This window comes from Sceloporus undulatus, chromosome 4 (genome assembly GCF_019175285.1).
Source record: "Sceloporus undulatus isolate JIND9_A2432 ecotype Alabama chromosome 4, SceUnd_v1.1, whole genome shotgun sequence".
Lineage (NCBI taxonomy): Eukaryota > Metazoa > Chordata > Lepidosauria > Squamata > Phrynosomatidae > Sceloporus > Sceloporus undulatus.
The window spans coordinates 249708578-249727361 of record NC_056525.1 but is presented as its reverse complement, the minus strand read 5'-3'; the positions used below and the strand labels follow the sequence as shown (position 1 = coordinate 249727361).

Below are 18784 nucleotides of genomic sequence, written 5' to 3'. Positions count from 1 at the left end.
ATTTAATGGCCATTTATTCATAGGATGCGGGTGTTTGCCTCCTGTGTGATAAAGTCCCAATTTATGTTAGTATCAGCTTTTGTGGATTACAATCAACTTTCTAAGGGGGTGTTCCCACTTAATATTTGAAACGATTTAAAATACACTGGTGCCTCGGGATACGAAATGATCGGGTTACGAAATTTTCGGGATACGAAAAAGTTGGATTGGCAAAAACTGTTTCGGGTTACGAAATATTTTTCGGGTTATGAAATTCATTTCGGCGCGAAATTCAAATGCTGCAAAGTGCAGCTATAGGCTTTCCAGTGCTAACGGAAAGTGTTTCGGGTTACGAAATTTTCGGGTTACGAAAGGAATGGCGGAACGAATTAATTTCGTAACCCGAGGCACCAGCGTACAACGTTTTTAATAAGACCGATTCAAAATAACCCTGGTGTTATCTCGCTTTCCGAAACGCGTTATTCTTCGTTCCCATCTGGTTATTTAAATCGAAGTTTTTACCTGCAAGCGTTCCTACTTGGCATGAAATCGGTGTTTAAATAAAGCAATTCTTCTCTTCCATACCTTATTTGGAGCTGTCAATCAATAGTACGTCAGAATGACGTAACGTTAACCCGGATTATTTGGAAGCGATTTAACTTTCGTCAGCGTTTCCATTTCATTGACCGTTTGTGAAATGATGTATTTTTGGCGTTTTTTTTTTTAAATGAACCAATCAAGGCGCTTAAACGATCAAACATCATAAGCGCTGTCAGCCTTATATACATTTTCCCTCCGAATTTAGTAGGAAACCCAAGCTCTTTCCAGAGGAACTATGGGATAGGTTTTGCATGACAGCATCCCCTCTTCATGTCTCCCAAGACAGCCAGGCAGAATCCCTTCAGAGAGCCCAGAGATCAATGGGGGAGGCTTCTGGCAAAGCAGGGAGGGAGTACTCTTCCCAAAGATTCTCTTTCCAGGGTTGGAGGAGAAGGCAGATTCCGTTTGAGAAAGAGAGGGAGAAAGGCTCTATCCCCCCCCCCCATTGATCAGAGCCCTTCCCTGCCTGGGCGAGATCAGAGCCCAAGCGGGCAGGGAATGCCTCTTTGAGAAGAGGCTTCCCTTCCTGCCTCTCCTCCGTTAGAAATGGGCTCTCCCCACACAGAGGGGAGGTTGCAATCCACCGGGAGAAGCCTTGTAGTCCTTTGCAGATGCAGCACTTAAAGCGCTGAAGAGATTAAGCGCCTGTAAACCATTAAAATAAAAAATAAAAATAATCCTTATCTCTTGTTGAAAGACCACAGCGAACAAAGGGGTGAGGGAAGCAAAAATAGCGACAGCCACGACGGATGGGGACAGAAAGGGCAACTCCCCCAAGGACAGCCCCCACCGCAGTCCGCTCCTCCCATCCATCCAACCCGATTCAAAGGCTGTCGTTCCTATTTAAATACTCCGGTTCCTAACTCGAATCAATGGAAAAACGTAGGTCGGACCCTAGTGTTTTTTTTAACACGTGTTAAATGAGGAAAATTCGATTTAAATTTTTATCCCGCTCTACGATTCGATTTGTAGTGGGGACGATTGCGGGTTGCTCTAAAACCGTTCTAGGTTTAAATCGGATCCTAATATGAACGCCACTCCTTGGATTCGATTCAGAACGCGGGGTTTCCCCTAGTGGGAACATCCCCTTAGATGCACTGATGCAACGCCTATCAATATTGGGAGCATAACATTATAAAGTGTCCCTCCCCATTCGCTTAAGTTAGGGGTGAAGGACCCCGTGAATGTGGAAAAACTGCAAATAAAAAACACTATTCTTTTTACCTGAGAGAACACCTCTCAAGGAATCTCCAGGTCCTCCAGTGCAACTCTATGATAAAGATTTGCCAGAAATTAACCACAGAATTATGTTGGAGGACCTACAAATGCCTAGAGAAGTGTTTCTCTGGGAACGTCTAGGTTCTCCAGCATAACTCTATCATCTGCTTCTACCAGGGAGAATATATTAATCAAATAATCAAATCTGCAAATGTGGAGGACAACTGTAATATTGATGGGAGTATGACAATATTGTACTCCATCCATCCATAATGATACAATGCATGCTTGTTATACGGAGGGACTAAATCAGCAGCTTCAGACTGGCACTAACAGGGCACTCTCTTTCTCTTTGCTTAACCTTTCTTACAGAATTGTTGCTCTGGTGACAAACTGAGAAGAAAACTGTGCATGCTTCTCAGAGCATCTCAAAGGAAAAACATCATGTTAAACACGCAAAAAACATAATGCACTGGTACACAGTGTGATGCGGCAGCTAAAAAGCCAATGCAATTCTAGGCTGCATCAATAGTAGTGTTTAGATCAAGGGAAGTAATAGTTCCACTCTATTCTTCTTTGGTCACACCTCGCCTGGAATACTGTGTCTAGCATACAATTTCAAATGTATGCTAACAAGCTGGAGCATGTCCAGAGGAGGGTAAGCAAAATGGTGTAAGGTCTGGACACCATCAAGCCCTCTGAGGAGCAACTTAGGGAGCTGAGCATGTTTTGCCCAGAGAAGAGAAGGTTAAGGGGTGACATGATAGACATATTTAAATATTTGAAAGGATGTCACATTGAGGATGGAGCAAGCTTGTTTTCTACTGCTCCAAAGAATAGGACACAGAACAATGGCATCAAACTACAGGAAAAGAGATTCCACCTAAAATATTAGGAAGGACTTCTTGACCATAATAGCTGTTTGACAGTGGAACTCACTCTTTCAGTGGAGAGTGATGGAGTCTCCTACTTTGGAGGCTTTGAAAGAGAAACTGGATAGCCATCTGTCACAGGGAAGGTTTTGACTGTGTCTTCCTGCATGGCAGAAGGGACTGGATGGCCCTTGAGGTCTCTTCCAACTCTATGGTTTAATGCATCCACTAGGGTAAGGGATCAAATGCCATCTCAGCCATGGAAATGTGACTCCTTTCCTTGTTTCACAGCTTGCCCAAGCCTGTCAAAGACCGTGGGAACTAGAAGAGGCAGGTTCTCTCCTCCTCACCTGCTCAGGGCCAGCAGGTAATCTCTGCTGGTGCCATAAAGGCATCTGGATGATGATGAACTCGGATGGAGTTCAGGGGAGGCATAAAGACCAAGGTGAGAGGATGAGATGAATCACACTCTTCGCTAAATCTCACGCAACAGCTGAGTGTATTGCAGTAAATATAAAGGAAAACACCTCCAAGAACACAGTGGACACACCATAGCCACAAATCTCTGGCAGATCCCTGCTGCTTATAGGAAGAGGCCAGGCTTCCTTTCAGACCTTGAGCACTGGCCACAGGGACACAGGAAAGACAACCATCACAAGGCGGTCGAAAGAAGTCCTGACAATGTTTGTCCAGAGTTGTCCAGTCCAGCAGAGGATGTGACCTGCTCCCAAAGTAGCCTCAATCAGAAGCAACACTGTGATATGCAGAACCATCTTGGACAAACCTTACCCAAGAGGTCATTCCAAAACACTCACACCTGTTCGTCCTTGCGGGATTTTTGCCCTTCTGTTCTGTCCCTAAACCTCCCATGCCCAGTAGCTCTCAAGCCCTTCTTTACTAGAGGAAAGAGGAGGAACGGAAGAGGCAGTTCGGACTACAGAACAAGTCTCCCTTATCCAAAATACCAAAATCCAAAATGCTCCAAAACCTAAAACTGTCCACATGGGTGACTGAGACAGTGACAACTTCACTTTCTGATGGTTCAATGGTTCAAGGTTAGCTGCCTTGAGTCCCTGTACAGGGAGGAAGGAGCAATATAAATAACAACAACAACTTTGTTTCATGCACACAAATATTAAAAATACTGTATATAAAATGACCTTCAGGCTATGTTCATAATGCGTATATGAAACATAAATGAATTCCATGATTAGACTTAGGACTCATCTTTAAGATATCTCATTGTTGTTGTGTGCCTTCAAGTTGTTTCCGACTTATGGCAGCCCTAAGGCAAACCTGTCATGGGGTTTGCTTGACCAGAGTTGTTCAGAGGATGTCTGCCATTGCCTTCCCCTGAGGCTGAGGGACTGTGACTTGGCCAACGTCACCCAGTGGGTTTCATGGCCGAGCTGGGAACTGAATCTTGGTCTGCACAGTCAGAGTCCAATGCTGAAACCACTATGCCACACTGGCCCCCATAAGATATCTCATTATGTACATGCAAATATTCCAAAATCTGAAACATTCCAAAATACTTCTAGTCCCAAGCATTTTGGAGGAGGGAAACTCAACCTGTATGAAGATCCGACTGTTCTGGCCTCTCGGGGGAAAGAAAAGGGGGGTGTACCCCATTTGGGAGCACAGCCCCAATTCTTCTCCCTCAAGCACTCTGGCACTGGCTGCTTCTCCATGGTCTGAATGGCCTTCCCTCTCTTTTTCCCACCAGTAAGTGACCGCAGCAGGGGGCCCTCCTGGGACTTGACCGCTACCGAAGGGTGGGAGGATATGGAACTGTGCCTGCAGAGCTGTGCACCCATGCAGGATCTCAGCCTAGCCCTGATTTCTCAGCATGCCTCCTCCCAAAAAGCATACTATTAAGGTTCTTTTGCCTCCATTTAATTGCTCCTGTTCCTAAGAGACATCAGAGCCCCATGTCAGCCCTATAAGAAGAGACAATCTCCAGCCTTTCAGGGACATCAAGCCAAGATCCAGGCCTAAGGTGCAAAGTGACCTAAGTTGACAATATAGCTGCTCACAGAGCTTCCGTGTTACATGGTAACATACAAATATTGTTAAATACATATACAAACAATGCCATTATGTTCTGTTCCAGCAGGTATTTTGCTCTGTAGACTTTTGTGGGTCATGGTTTAGGAACAGTTATCTCATCCAAGCTCTTGGGTAAAGGGCATGTTAAGGAATTGGGGAAAACACATGGCATGATCAGCCATACCTCTGTTCCCTTTGGGATCAACTACTACACAGGAGACCAACCGAGATGCTAAATGGTTTGTTGCAGGGAAAGGAAAGGAGGGTGGGAAGAGGGAATACCTAAAGAAAAAGAAATTGTGGGAAGACTAGTGAACATTCATATGTCGGAAAGACTTAAGGAGGAGAAATGTTTCACCACCAAGATCTTTCCTGAAGGAAGAGCTCAACAGAGTGGATACAGGAAGACAATTTCCAAACAAGAGGGACTATGAAACAAGGGAAGACTGCTCAGTTGGATTTTCTTCTGGGGGGGGGGGGCAGGCATTCAATATGAAGAGTCTGGACTCAAAAAGAGATGAAGAAGAATCCAGCTCTCTCAAAGTGTACTTTGAACCCACATTCAAAACAGGATTCCCAGGCAGGTATCCATCAGAGGTGTTGCATGATGACTCCCAGAAGCACCCAGCCAGCATTTGGGATAGGACTGGCCCCAAGCACATGGTATTTGGCATTGCTGCTCAAGACCTTACAGGACAGAAAGGTCCAGCAGATGTATTGGGTAAAGCCTAGTAGAAGACCACTGGATCTCAGGAGATGCAGATAAGGCAGATGACAGAGGAAGCATGCATAGAAGAAGTCTTGCATTCACAGAGGAAGCCTTGCATTGACAGACAGAGGAAGTCTTATGTTCACAGGCTATGGATAAGGTGTAGGAAGGAGATAGATTTCAGTGTTGGCAAAGTGCTTCTTTCTGCCTAAAGATTAAGAAGCTCAGGATAGGAAAGGCAGGGGTATGGAAATGATGAGGAAGAGGCTGGACCAGTCTCTTCTGATGCTTGTTAGAGAAAAAGGATCTTTGGGATGGTTGAATTCTCAACCTTCCCACCAAGTGGACACACCTCTTTCCCATGTAGTCACCATACTACACAAGATCATAACAATAATACATTTGTTTATATTATGTCTCAGCACATGTCCTTGAAGACTTGTTCTTCCAGGCCTAGGCTTTCTGGCCTGCAACAGGAACCATTTTAAACCTTAGTTAACCATTGACACATCTGAACATTTTCAATACAATTTAGAAATATATTTTAACAATGCTGACAGCTAATAAAGGCAATTGTCATTCTAGGCTGCATCAACAGGAGTGTAGTGTCTACATCAAGGGAAGTAATAGTGCCACTCCATTCTGCTTTGGTCAGAGCTCACATGGAGTCCTGCAGTGATGTATTCAAGTCTTTTACTCCAAGTCTCAAGTCAAGTCTCAAATCCTTGCAAGATACTTCCAAGTCAAGTCTCAAGTCTGGGAGTCAACTTTAACAGGAAAAAAAGGAGGCAGCGGTGGCGGTGTGTTAAGGTTCAATATCTAGATCAGGGGTTTGAGCCGGGGGCCGGGTTGCTGTCCCTCAGACAACTGGGGGGCCGAAGCCAGGGGGTGGAGCTTCCACCCTCCGGGGGCGGGGCCGCGTGCCAGGGTGGAGTTTCTACCCTCCGGGGGCGGGGCCGCATGCCGGGGGCGGAGCTAGTGCTCCGCTGCCGCCGCCGCAGAAGGCCCGGGTGGCAGGCTGGAGGCTTCTTGGCCTCCAAAAACCCCACCCGGCCTTCCCCCCGGCTCTGGCTGAGGTGGTGGCGGCGGCAGCAGCGACGCGGCACCAGCGACAAAAGGGTAGTGAGGAGGGTGGGAGGGAGGGAAAGAGTTGGGGGGAGGAGAGAGGAGGGAGGGAAGTTGTCCACAATGGCGGCGCGCGTGCACGCGCGCCGCCATTTGGGACAACGGGACTTGGATTTTGGTATACGCGGGGGTGGATTTTGGTATACGTGGATTTTGGTATACGCGGGGGTGTCCGGAACGGATCCCCCGCATATACCAAGGACGCACTGTATCTTATTTTCTAATAATTTATTCCTTCTCATGATGTGGCCAAAGTATGACAGCCTCAATTTGGTCATCTTGGCTTCCATGGAGATTTCAGGCTTGATTTGTTCTAGGGCCCATCTGTTTGTCTGTTTGGCTTTCCACAGTATCCTCAGCACTCTTCTTCAGCACCAAATATCTCAAATAAGTTGATTTTCTTTTTATCTGCTTCCTTCACTGTCCATCTCTCCCATCTGTACATGGCGATGGGAAATACTATACTTGACGTTAACTAAAAGAAGATACGTGCCTATGCTTTCTGTATAGATTTATTTTTATGAATACATAGAGGCAGTACATCATAAATAAATGATAATAGGGAAGGATAAAGATAAGAGATGAGTGGGAATGTGTGACTCTGAACTAAGTAATAAAGTGGGGCTAAGAGGGGAGATCTGATGTAAATGTGGAAGTAATAAAAAGAAGATTCCGTCTAAAAATTAGAAAGAGCTTCCTGAGAGTAAGAGCTGCTGAAGAATGGAACAGACTGCCCTGGAAGGTGGTGGGCCCTCCTTCTTTAGTGGTCTTTAAAGAGAGACTGGATGGCTATCTGTTGCAGGGAGGGCTTGGATGGTGTCTTCCTGCATGGCAGAAGAGGGTTGGACTGGATGAGCCTTGAGATCCTTTCCAACTCTGAAGAGTTATTCACACTGTGAAAATAATCCAGGATGAATCTGTATAGGATTTCTGTTGTTCATACACATACCGAATGCACTCAATTATGTTTCGTGGGTGGACTCCACTTAATCTGGGATAATCGATATTGGGTTTCCCCGAGTTTTAAAAAAAGATCTGCATCATCGCTAGTGTGAATAACTGATGTGAACAGACCCGAGATAAAACACTGCATGCCTTGAACGTGTTCAGAATGCATTCACGTCTTGGCTCCTTTGCATTCGCGTCTTGGCTCCATGTTAGTTCGAATGCATTCACATCTTGACTCCATCTTAATTTGAATGGCTGCACATGTGAACAACCCAATTTGCAGAGATGGGTTCTGATGCAGTTTCATAGTGCAAATAACAAACCTGGAATGAGTGAGTGAGATGATTTGCATCACAGAGCTTTAAAAAATGACATTTGAAAGTCCTCTAAGAGTCCATGAATTCCAAGCCTTTTACCGTGGTGGCAAACATACTCACGGAAGAACACTTTTACCTCCAAAGTACACACATTACTATGCAACAACAGCCAGGAGAGGCAAACTTTTTTTCCTGTTTGATCTTCCTGCTCCCTCATATTCTCCAGGGAGGACCCACCAAAACCTGCCTATGAATGGGCACAATCCATCTTTTATCTGGCCCCAGGGAGGTGTGCAGTTGTGCTCCAATTATCCATCCATCATGTTTTTTTCCTTCTTGGAAGATGCTACTCTGGTAGAAGGAGTTCTTTTGGGCATAAACCAATCTTAATTCTTTGAGTTCCCTCCAAGCAGCTCGGCATCAGCATGTGGACTGGGAGTATGGAGGGGTGGTGTGCGCAGGGGGGAAGTGGTCCCTGGTAACAACAGCCCCCAGACCAGGACACCCAGGTACAGAGGGAAAAGGGGGGCATGGCACCAAAATCTAGTTTGGAGGGAAGGGCCACTGGAGAGATGAAATATTTACAGAGAGGAGAGAAGCAGGGGAGGAAATGGCTTGGTACAACACCCAACAACGGCTGTCATGTTTGTAAGGGGCTGGTTTGCTAAGAGGGCAGGGCTGCTGCTTCCATTGCCAAGTGGCTGGGAAAGGGCTGAGACAGCCGTTTATGCCAAAACTATCTGTGTGAGTTCTCTGGAGTATAATCAGTCCAAACAGAATTGGCAGCAGAAGGAGAAGATGGAGGAGGAGGAAGCAGCAGAAAACCAAGAAAAGGGATTCCTCAATAAGGCTTTGCAGAGGGGCAACTGGCAAGACTCAAAAGCAGCACAAAGAAAAAAAATCCCAGTTTAAGCCTTTAGCTCACTCACACCAAGAACTGCCAGCAGTGTATACACCAATCTCGCAAAGCCCCATATTGAGGCAATGGCTGAAAAGAGGAAGAGCTGAGTATCTGGACAGATGCCCCATTCCTCCACTTCTGATCAACTGCAGAGGATGGTCAAAGGACCTCAGATGAAGAGCCGGGCCACAAGTCTTTTGGGGCAGGGGAGAGAAATACCGTAATCATTGCAGAACGTTTAAGGTGCCTCCTCTGGAACCATTTAGAGGACCTTTCTCTCCTTTTCCCAAAGCTGACAGTTGAAGATGCTGCTTTGGAGATTGAAGTGGAGTCTCCTCCTTTGGAGGTTTTTAAACAGAGCCTGGATGGCCATCTGCTGAGGTTGCTATGGCTGTGTCTTCCTGCATGGCAGAAGAAGGTTAGACTGGATGCTCCTTGGGGTCTCTTCCAACTCTATTATTCTAAGATTGTTCAGACTAACACCACTATGTCTTTGAATTCTGAGCAAAGGAAGCTGTAGCATAAACTTTCGTAGGCTTAGCCTACTTCCTCAGCTAATGCTATGACTTTTGCCCAGCTGCTACAAGATCTGTTTCCATCCTGACATTCCAGACTAACAGTGGCAGCAAGTGGTTTTGGATAAAAGGTGGTCCCAAAGGGTCCCATCCAGCTTAGCAGGAGTGGAAGGAGAACATCACTATGGCTCTGAATGCCTTCTTTCAATGCTGAGATTTACTTGTCATCACTATCAGTATAGACCTCAGCCTAAACTGAGTCAGTGTCTCTAGATCTCTTTTTATGCCATTTAGGTTTGTGGCCATAACAACATATTGTGGCCAGCAATAATGCATTGTGTTAAGAAGTATCTTTGCGAATGTTCTGGATCTCCTGCCAATTTCACTGGGTCACCACAAATGCCAACATTATGAGAAGCGGGGGGGGGGGACATCTCTTGCCCCATATCTCCTTGTCATGGAGGCTAGACACTTGTCCATCGAGGGGAGGTTTTGGGGAAAGGAACATCAGTCTAAACAGCACTATGGAATTTAACACAAGAATATTCCTCAGACTGAGAAGAGATGAGTAAGGAAGACCAAGTATCCTAGTCAGGAGGAATCCATGAGGCTGAATACCACCCATTTTAAGGCATAGTGAATGGCTGCTGTGGAAATACAATGCTTTGCAGATTTATTCATACAAGCGCATTGACATTCCTACATTTTGTTGCTCTAAAACCTTGAACTGAGATAGATTTCGTTAGCATTGTTGCCACTTGATGTACACAAGATACTCAGCACTGAAGAGGTGAAATGTTTTTCACTGTGGGACAAAAAGTTAAACAAAGAAAATGTATAAAAACCAGTGGGGTGTGATTTGCGAATACTTTTGAAGGCATCTATATGAACTGCGGAGAGTTGGGAATACAAGATTTAGAAACCCCTGCTTGTTGTTATGTCTGAATGCGATGCTCTGGCACCATCAATTGCCAAAGAAGAAGCAGAAAGCTCAAGGGAAGGAAAGGGAAGGTTGCTCTCTAAGCCTGAAGCCAAGTGGGTTTCTTGTGCCCAAGGAACAAGGAAAATGCCCAGCAGAACTAACCTTGGGAGGGATTGATAAGAGGAGCCTAGAAAGAAGGCTGTGGTCCAGAGACTGAGATGAAAGCATTTGGGGAAACTGGTCTTTCCAGCATCAGTGCTCAGTACAAACAGCCACACCGAGCAAACTACCCTTTCAGGAATCCAGGGCTCATTAAGTACTCATTGTTCTTTGCCTGGGACTGAGGCGCACAGGCTGCCATTTCTCCCTGTCGCAAAACCCAGCAAAGAGGAGAATGCTGTGCGTCTCCAAAACGGATGCGCTTTTGTGCATTTTCTTGGTTGTAAATCATCTCCAGAGCCAACCTGTGGGGCAAAAAAGGAACTTTCCCAAACTCTGGGGTCCTGCTCCCATTGACTGGGATCTGCTGAAGGAACCACATACTTTCCACAAATCTGTACCAAGTGACCCACAGACTTTCCCAGGGGCTTTTAAAAGTCACTCTTTTGATAGAGAACGGAAAGACAAATCAACCGTATGAAGAGAAACGGGGAAAGTAACGACACTATGGAGGAAGCCAAGGAAAAATAATTAACATTTTAATGTACTATAAAGCTGTGTATATACATAAATAGGTAATTCGAGTATAACGATAGTAAGAAGGTATAAGTAAAGGTATTATTTGTTCTTTATGAAATAGTAATATTATTATTTATTATTATTAACCTTTATTTATAAAGCATTGTAAATTTACACAGAAAGGAAGAGTGAGAATAATCGCTCTAAAAGGGGGGAAAGCAGGAAAGGGACAATAAATTGGGGGGAGTCAATAATTTACCAAAAGAGAACGGATTGGAAATACAGAGTAACTCTTGATCTATTGCAAGGAAAACGATGGCGAAGTACGACCAGGAAAAAGATAACAGAACAGAAAAGTTACTTTTTTGGGTTTACAGATCCCAGAATCCCCACAACCAAAAAGTAACTTTCCTAAGATCTGTAGCCCCCCCATCTAGCCTGTGAAACAGTTACTTTTCAGCACAACAGCTCCCAGAATCCCCTTCCCTGGACCCTGTGGAAAGTTACTTTTTAGCTCAACAGTGGAAAAGTTACTTTTCCAGAATCCCCTCCATCTGAGCCTGTGGAAAAGTTACTTTTTAGCCCAATAAAGCCACTCACCCTCCTGGGACCTGCAGCCCCCCCTAAAAGTAACTTTTCCAAGCTCTGCACCTTGCTGACCCCTATATTTTCCAGGCTTGCAAGCCACTGACCCAGACAACAGCCCCCCAAAGTTTAAGGGGGGGACCTTGCCTTTGGGGACTGCAACTCCCACAATCCCCAGCCAGGATGGGAGTTGTAGTCCAAAATAAAAAGCTCCCTCAAGTTTTGCACCAAATAACCTTTTCCAGGACCCCCCTCCATATCCTTGGCGAGGTCACGTGACCCACTCCGCCCCGGGAACTCCATGCCACTCTATGGGGGGAAATCACGTGACCCTCTCTGGCTCCTCCCACAAAGGGAGCCCCCTCCCCAGACCCACGCCGTGCCTCCCCCAGACCCACTTCCCCCGGCCACTCACTTTCTCTCCTCCCGGCCTCTCCGCCGCCTTAATCGAGCCTCGCCTCGCCTTTCCCACTAGGCCCAGACTCGCCGCCATGGCAACCGGCCACACTTCCGGCCCAGACCGGAAGTGAGGCGCCCCCTGCCCACCGCCATGTTGAGTGAGGCAGAGCGTTAATCCTCCCCAGAGGAAGGATTTAAAGGTATACTGTATATCCACACTGGGGAATGGAAGCACTTCGACACCGCTTTAGCTGTATATATATGTATGTCTGTGTGTATATATATATATATATATATGTGTGTGTGTGTGTGTGTGTGTCTATATATATATATAATGTTTATTATATATTTCTATAATACTTATATATAATATAAATATAATATAAATATTATATATATATATATGACTTTGACACCGTTTTAGTTGTATTTATTTAGCAAATAAATATAATATTTATAATTATAATATGATTATATTATTATTATTGCTATTATTATAGCTGCGGTGGCTCTGTCCTACAGGATCCTGGGATTTGTTGTTTGTCGAACTCTTTGACAGACCAAGTTGAATGCCTCACCAAACTACAAATCCCAGGACTTTTTAGGGCAGAGCTAAAGTGGTGTCAAACTGCTTTCATTTTGTAGTGTGGATGCACTCTTAGGCTACTTCCACACTGCAGAATTAATGCAGTTTGACACTGCTTTAACTGCCTTGGCTCTGTCTTATAGGAGCCTGGGATTCGTAGTTTGGCGAGGCACCGGAGCTCTAGGTCAGAGGAGGCTAAATAGCTCACAAAACTACAAATCCCTGGACTCTGGAAGCATAGAGCTTTGGCGGTTAAAGTGGTGTCAAATTGCTTTCGTTCAGCAGTCTGGACGCATGCTTAGGCTGCATCTGCATTGCAGAATGAAAACAGTTTGAGAGTGCTTTAACTGATGCAACCAAATTTAACTGGACCAAACTGGGAATGGCCAATGTGGGCACATGAATGGGGCAAATTGTCTCGTGGCAGTTGGAGTTGACTTTCCAGGAAGGTCAGAAACAATGGGGTTCCTAGCTGTTTGATGGTTTTGAATCCAGAGTTGCCAAAGGAACATTTTGCAATTTAGGCTAAATCACTTTTTAAGGCTTTAGGCTGCGTCAATAGAAGACTAGTGTCTAGATGGAGGGACGTAATAGTGCCACTTTATTCTGCTTTGGTCAGGCCCCACTTGGAATAATCCTGTGTCCAGTTCTGGGCAAAACAATTCAAAAAGGACATTGAGAACTGTAGCGTGTCAAAAGGAGGGTGATCAAAATGGTGCAGGGTCTGCAAACCATGAATCCCTATGAGGAGAGACTTAGGGTGTTGGGTATGTTCAGCCTGGAGAAGAGAAGGTTGAGGAGGAAGCAAGCTTGTTTTCTGCTGCTCCAGAGAAAAAAAGGACACGGAGCAATGGATGCAAACTAGAGGAAAAGAAATTTCATCTAAACATTAGAGCTGTTCAACAACGTTGCCTTGGAGTCTGGTGGAATCTCCTTTGGAGGCCTTTAAACAGAGGCTAGATGGCCATCTGTCAATGGGGATACCTTGATTGTGAGTTCCTGCATGGCAGAATGGTGTCGGACTATATGGCCCTTGAGTTCTCTTCCAGCTCTATGATTTTATGATCTGGCATTTCAGACAGTCTGGACCCAATCCATATAGGACTTCATAGGTCAAGGCCAGCATACCCAAGCTGGTCATTATACCCAACCCCCTAAACTGCTACTCATAAAGCTTGGTAGTTTCCTGACCCTTCACCATTTTGGTTGACATCCTCTGGACCTGCTCTAGCTTGGCCACATCCTTTTTGAAATGTGGGGCCCAAAACCGGACACAAGATTCCCTGTGAGGACTGACCAAAGCAGAACAGAGTGGGACTATTACTTCCCTTGATCTGGACACTATACTCCTATTGATGCAGCCAAGAAGCTCATTGGCTTTCTTAGGTGTTGCATCACATTGCCAATTGACGTTTAGCCTGTGGTCCATTAAGACTCCTAGATCTTAGAATGGAAGCCTGGTGCTGTGGAAGATGCTGGAAAGCATCATGCATGATCCTGCGCTGACATCACAGTGGCCAGAACCCAGTCCCTTGCTAGGGTTAAGGCCATGTTCTTCAGCTCTCCACTAGCCAAGTGTTGCTATTTCCTCTTTGCTGAGCATCAGGTTTTCTCAAGTCTTCCCACATGGCCCAGTCTGGGTACATGAGTGGGACGCATAGGTCTCCCAATGCCTGCAAGCACAAGCAGGACCACCGTAGGCTGGATGGGGTCAGGCAGGGTCCTCAGCTTGGGGCCAACGCAGTGGACGATGACTGGGAGACAGACCCTGACTACGTCAACAATGGCGGCAGCAGGCGGTCCGGAGATCATGCGATTTCGACAGCATCCATCATTGCGGGTGAGCCACAGAAAACCATGAGTGGCATTTTGGTCCATGTTCTGGAAAGGTTTCTCAAATCTTTCTGTTATTTATTCTTCTTCATTAAATGAAGAAGGCTGGCTTTATCAACTATATGGAATGTGTGAACTTGACAAACTTACCCAAAGACTTCCTGAAGAAAAGGTCATTAGTGAATGTAAACCAATGATACAGCATCTGGTACAAAAGTGAGATAATATGGTAAAGTAGGAGATGATCACTATTACGATATAGAATATGTGTTATCAAATAGGGGCTGGTATTATAAATAATCTAATAATCTAGGAATACAAAATATTATATATTCTCTCTCTGGCTTTGCTTCGCGAACGAAGATTCAGGAAGGACTCATGATCCCGCCCTTTGTACAATCAGCGCGTTGGTGACTAAAAAGGCCAATTTGGGATAAACAGGCCCGGTTGCAGAAAGCACAGCAGAAAGTCTCCTTGGGTGATGTTTCCAGGTTGCGGTTCTTTCTGCGTTGTCGTTTCTCTTCGAGGCTCATTCGGCGTGAGCTTTCGAAGAAGGCTGCAGCGTGGATGTGTCCTTCGAGCCTGTGCAATGTATTTTTCTGGTGGAGCGCAGCGTGCACAGAACTGGCCTCACCCTTTAAACCAGAGGTTCGTCTGCTGAAGCCTTGACAAGCATGGACAGTGGCAGCGAGGTCCTCGGGTCATAGATTTGATTAGAGTTTCCTTCTCTCAGATGGTTGACCTTGCAGGGTTAGACGAGCACCATCTGCCCGGGTTTGGGATCAGAGTTTTCCTTCTCCTAGGATGGTGGCCATAAGGCTAGAGAGCCCATCTTGCCCTTTGGCGCTCTTGGTCAGACCCTTCGGTTGTGACCTGTCTGGCATGGGAGGCCCCATAGGTGGCTATTATACCACTGCCAGCATAGCTCACAGCTTCATTAGGGTGCGCAAGCCTCTCCCCCACGACAATAACTATATTATATTTTAAGTTATCTTCTTTTTCTTGCTTTAGAGAAATTGAGGAGGATAGCAATGGAAAACTAAAACTGGAATGTGAGAGTGAAGGATTAAATAAACAAAGAGAGGATGCTTGGAAGTATGGAATTGATGTACTATTGAACAGTTTGAGAACGGAGGTTAATTAAATATTTAGTAGGAATTACCAAAGAGGAACAAAGAAAGAAGCCAGAATGAATGAATTAAAAGAAAGATGGAATGAAGGAAGAGTAAGCTATTAGAGTGAAGGTTGTAGTATGCTGAAGGAGTAGGAAGAGTGAAGGAGGATGTAGTAAATTGTGAGGGCAAGAGTAAGTGATGGAGACTGCAAGAAGAGGTGGAATGGGATGATCTTGGAAAGAATTGAAAGATGATGGAAAAGACAGAGAATGAGAAAATAGAAGGTTTTTAGATGGGATGGGGAAGATGGTGTTAGGCGAAATAAAAGAAGGTATAAGAAGGTAGGGTAAGGAAGGAGAGATGGGGAAGAAAGAAGATGTAAGGACTTGAATGGTTTGAATGGGGAAGAAGATGCGAGGTCATATTTTTATGAGATATTTTTGTATGTGTAAGTGTATTGAATAATTTCTATTGTGCTTAATATATGTCTAGTAGTGTGTTTAGTATATGTGTCTGCATTTGTATCCTTTTAAAAGTTTTTATTTGCTGTTTTGAAATTAATAAATATTATTTTTTTAAAGAAAAATCTGTCTGTTATTTGTTTACTTGTAGATCTCTCCCGGGCGATCCGAGACGGCAGCCTCGGAAAGTCAAGCTGGCACAGCAAGAAGGAGTATGCCAACCTCCAAGGACACCATCGTGGTTACAAACGTTCAGAAGGGAACTATCTGGAGGACCGTCACACACTGCCACGTCTGCATGGAGACCCAGCCCCAGGAGCCAGCATCGAGAGGCCCTCCCTGATCAACCGAAACACCGCAGAAAAGCTGGATTCTTTTTTCTCCGAGAAGCTCAGAGTCTGGGGAAGTGACACGGCCCAGCGGTCCGACACCTACGAAAACACGGAAGGTGCTCATGAAGAGAGGGATGTTCACCGGAGACATAATGGAAAGGGACACGCAAGCCCCGACGAAGCAAGTATGAGACGGACACATGGCTGGGTAACCGATGGAAGTGGAGACACAGTGGCAGAGTACCCCCGGAGTTCCCGAGAGATGTGCGACCCCCCTGCCGTGTGCCAAGATGCAGGTCTGTGGCACCCTTGGCACAGTCTTACAGGTAAAGGGAGGGCTTTGGAGGGTCCACTCTCAAAGCAGGAAGGCAGCCGGCCCTCCACAACTGTGAGCAGCTCTGCCAGGATCTTGCCCCGGTGTCGGATCAGCCACGTTCAACGTTGCCGGGCGTGCCAAGCATTTAATCAGAACCAGCCCACCCCTCCTTATGAGAACTGCTGGACCACCTTGCAAGAGGAGGACCAAGGGGGTCTGAGTGACCCCCACCAGAAGGAAAGGACACCACCTTCCTCCTTCAGGCAACAGATCTCAGACCGACTTTCCAAAGTCCAGCACTGGCTGGAGCAGACACCAGTGGAACGGCCCCGAGGCCCAGACCACTGGAGACAGCAGAGGCACAGCATCCGACACCAGCTCAACCCAGAAGCACAGGCATGGTGCCCTGTTTATGCCCCACAGGGTCTGAAGGAAGGGGATCTCTGGGGCAGAGCAGGAGACGCCAGGGCCTCCCGAAGGTTGGACCCCGTTGCTGAAACCAGACACGTATGGGAGACCCATCTAGGAGAGACCCCTCACTGCCATCAGGTGAGGAGCCAGAGGGGAGGCAACACAATGCGGTGGGGGAGTTGTCATGCCCATGCCAGTTGTGGGTGGCAGTGGCAAAAGGAGAGCATTGCCCTCCAAAGAAGAATCCTCTCCTCCTAAACAGATCATGTGTCAACAGTGTGATGCGGCAGCTAGAAAGGACAATGTAGTTTTGGCTGCATCAACAGAAATATAGTCTCTAGATCAAAGGAAGTACCAATACCACTCTATTCTGCTCTGGTCAAGCCTCATCTGGAATAATACTGTGTCCAGTTCTGGGCATCACAATTCAGAAAGGATGTTGACAAATTGAAGTGTGCCCAAAAGAGAATCACCAAAATGGTGAAGGGTCTGGAAACCATGAAGTCCTATGAGGAAAGACTCAGGGAGCTGGGGATGTTTAGCCTGGAGAAGAGAAGGTTAAGAGGTGATATGATACTCCTGTTTAAATGCTTGAAGGGATGTCATATTGAGGAGGGAGCAAGCTTGTTTTCTGCTGCTCTAGAGACTAGGACCAGGAGTAATGGATGCAAGCTCCAAGAAAAGAGATTGCACCTCAACATTAGGACAGTAGGGGCTGTTCAACAGTGGAACACACCTTCCTCGGAGTGTAGTGGAGTCTCCTTCCTTGGAGGTCTTTAAGCAGAGGCTGGATGGCCATCTGTCGCAGGGAGGGCTTTGACTGTGATTTTCTGCATGGCAAAATAGGGTTGGATTGGATGGCCCTTGGGGTCTCTTCCAACTCTACAACTCTATGAATTCTCCTGCAGTACCCAAATCCTTTTTAGCATTGCAGAGAGTGACACAATGAAAATCATTCCCATTTAGACATCCTTTTCTATTTGCTGTGTTCACATTCCCTTGCTCACTTTTCCTTCCTCTACTCATTGTGGGATTGTAAGCAAGACCACTCTCAGTCTTGGAGAATCATAAAATCATAGAGTTGGGAGAGACCACAAGGGGCACTTTTTGTCTGTGAAATGTTGAAGGGTCTGAGGTGCAGCAGCCTTCACCAAACGAAGGGTGTTGAAACCTGGACAAGGCATCCCTTTCCTGGCCATGGGGCCCAGCATCTGGGGCTGGTGGTGCCCACAAGCCTTGTATCTTATGTCTTCCCCCTTCTTCCTCTTCTCCGTAGCCAGTGGCACAGATCCTGCCCTGTGAGGATGCCAGCACTTCGCCCGCCACCTGCACCTGCCTCTTCTGTGAGGAACAGAGACCTGGCACCAGGCTGGTCACCGACAAGACCAGGCCTGACCCTTCGGCCGCTGAAGTGTCACTCCGGTTACAGTCAGAGAACCGCATCTCCCGAATTGTGGAGGCTTTTGAGCGGCGGACTCTTCGGGAGGCCAAGATGGCCGAGCAAGAGAGGGCCTTTGAGTCCACCAGGCAGAGAGACTTGGAGAGAAGAGAGGTGGAGAAGAGAAGAGGCCGGGGACCCAAGGCGGGCAGGGACCCCAAGCGGGGTCATTGCTCCAGCAGCACCAGGGCCCATAAGTCTCACCCCAAGGAGAAAAATGGTGAAGAGAAGGAAGAGGAGAGAAAGAAGCATGGGGAAAGCAGGACCTGGGAGGACCCCAAGGGGAAAGAGAGTCTGCGGGCGAGGAAGCGTCCCAGTTTCATGGACAGACTGAGAGGGATCCGCTAGGCTCTGGGGCTCACAAGGTTGAGGGTCCCAAGAGATAGGCCACCAAAGAGGTGGAAGAAGGGGAAGGGAAAGAATTTGGAGACTTTTAGTGTATGTAGAAAAGTTTTTAATAAAAATTATCATAAGA

The 18784-nt window shown here is 46.3% G+C and overlaps 2 protein-coding genes across 2 annotated transcripts in view; one reads left to right on the top strand and one right to left on the bottom strand.

Moving 5' to 3' along the window:
- Nucleotides 1-11944, bottom strand: part of PPP1R16A (protein phosphatase 1 regulatory subunit 16A) — a 64813-nt gene extending 52869 nt beyond the window's left edge. Inside the window, exon 1 of the mRNA XM_042465602.1 lies at nucleotides 11834-11944. The gene's annotated coding sequence lies outside the window, so the exon portion shown is untranslated. The remainder of the gene's footprint in view (nucleotides 1-11833) is intronic.
- A 1843-nt stretch (nucleotides 11945-13787) lies between these two features.
- LOC121929737 lies at nucleotides 13788-18778 on the top strand. The gene is made up of 3 exons (XM_042465601.1): nucleotides 13788-14243; nucleotides 15964-17009; nucleotides 18148-18778. Exons 1-3 carry the CDS (start codon nucleotides 14030-14032, stop codon nucleotides 18655-18657), a joined length of 1770 nt encoding a protein of 589 aa, XP_042321535.1. The 5' UTR covers nucleotides 13788-14029; the 3' UTR covers nucleotides 18658-18778.
- Nucleotides 18779-18784: the final 6 nt, after the last annotated feature.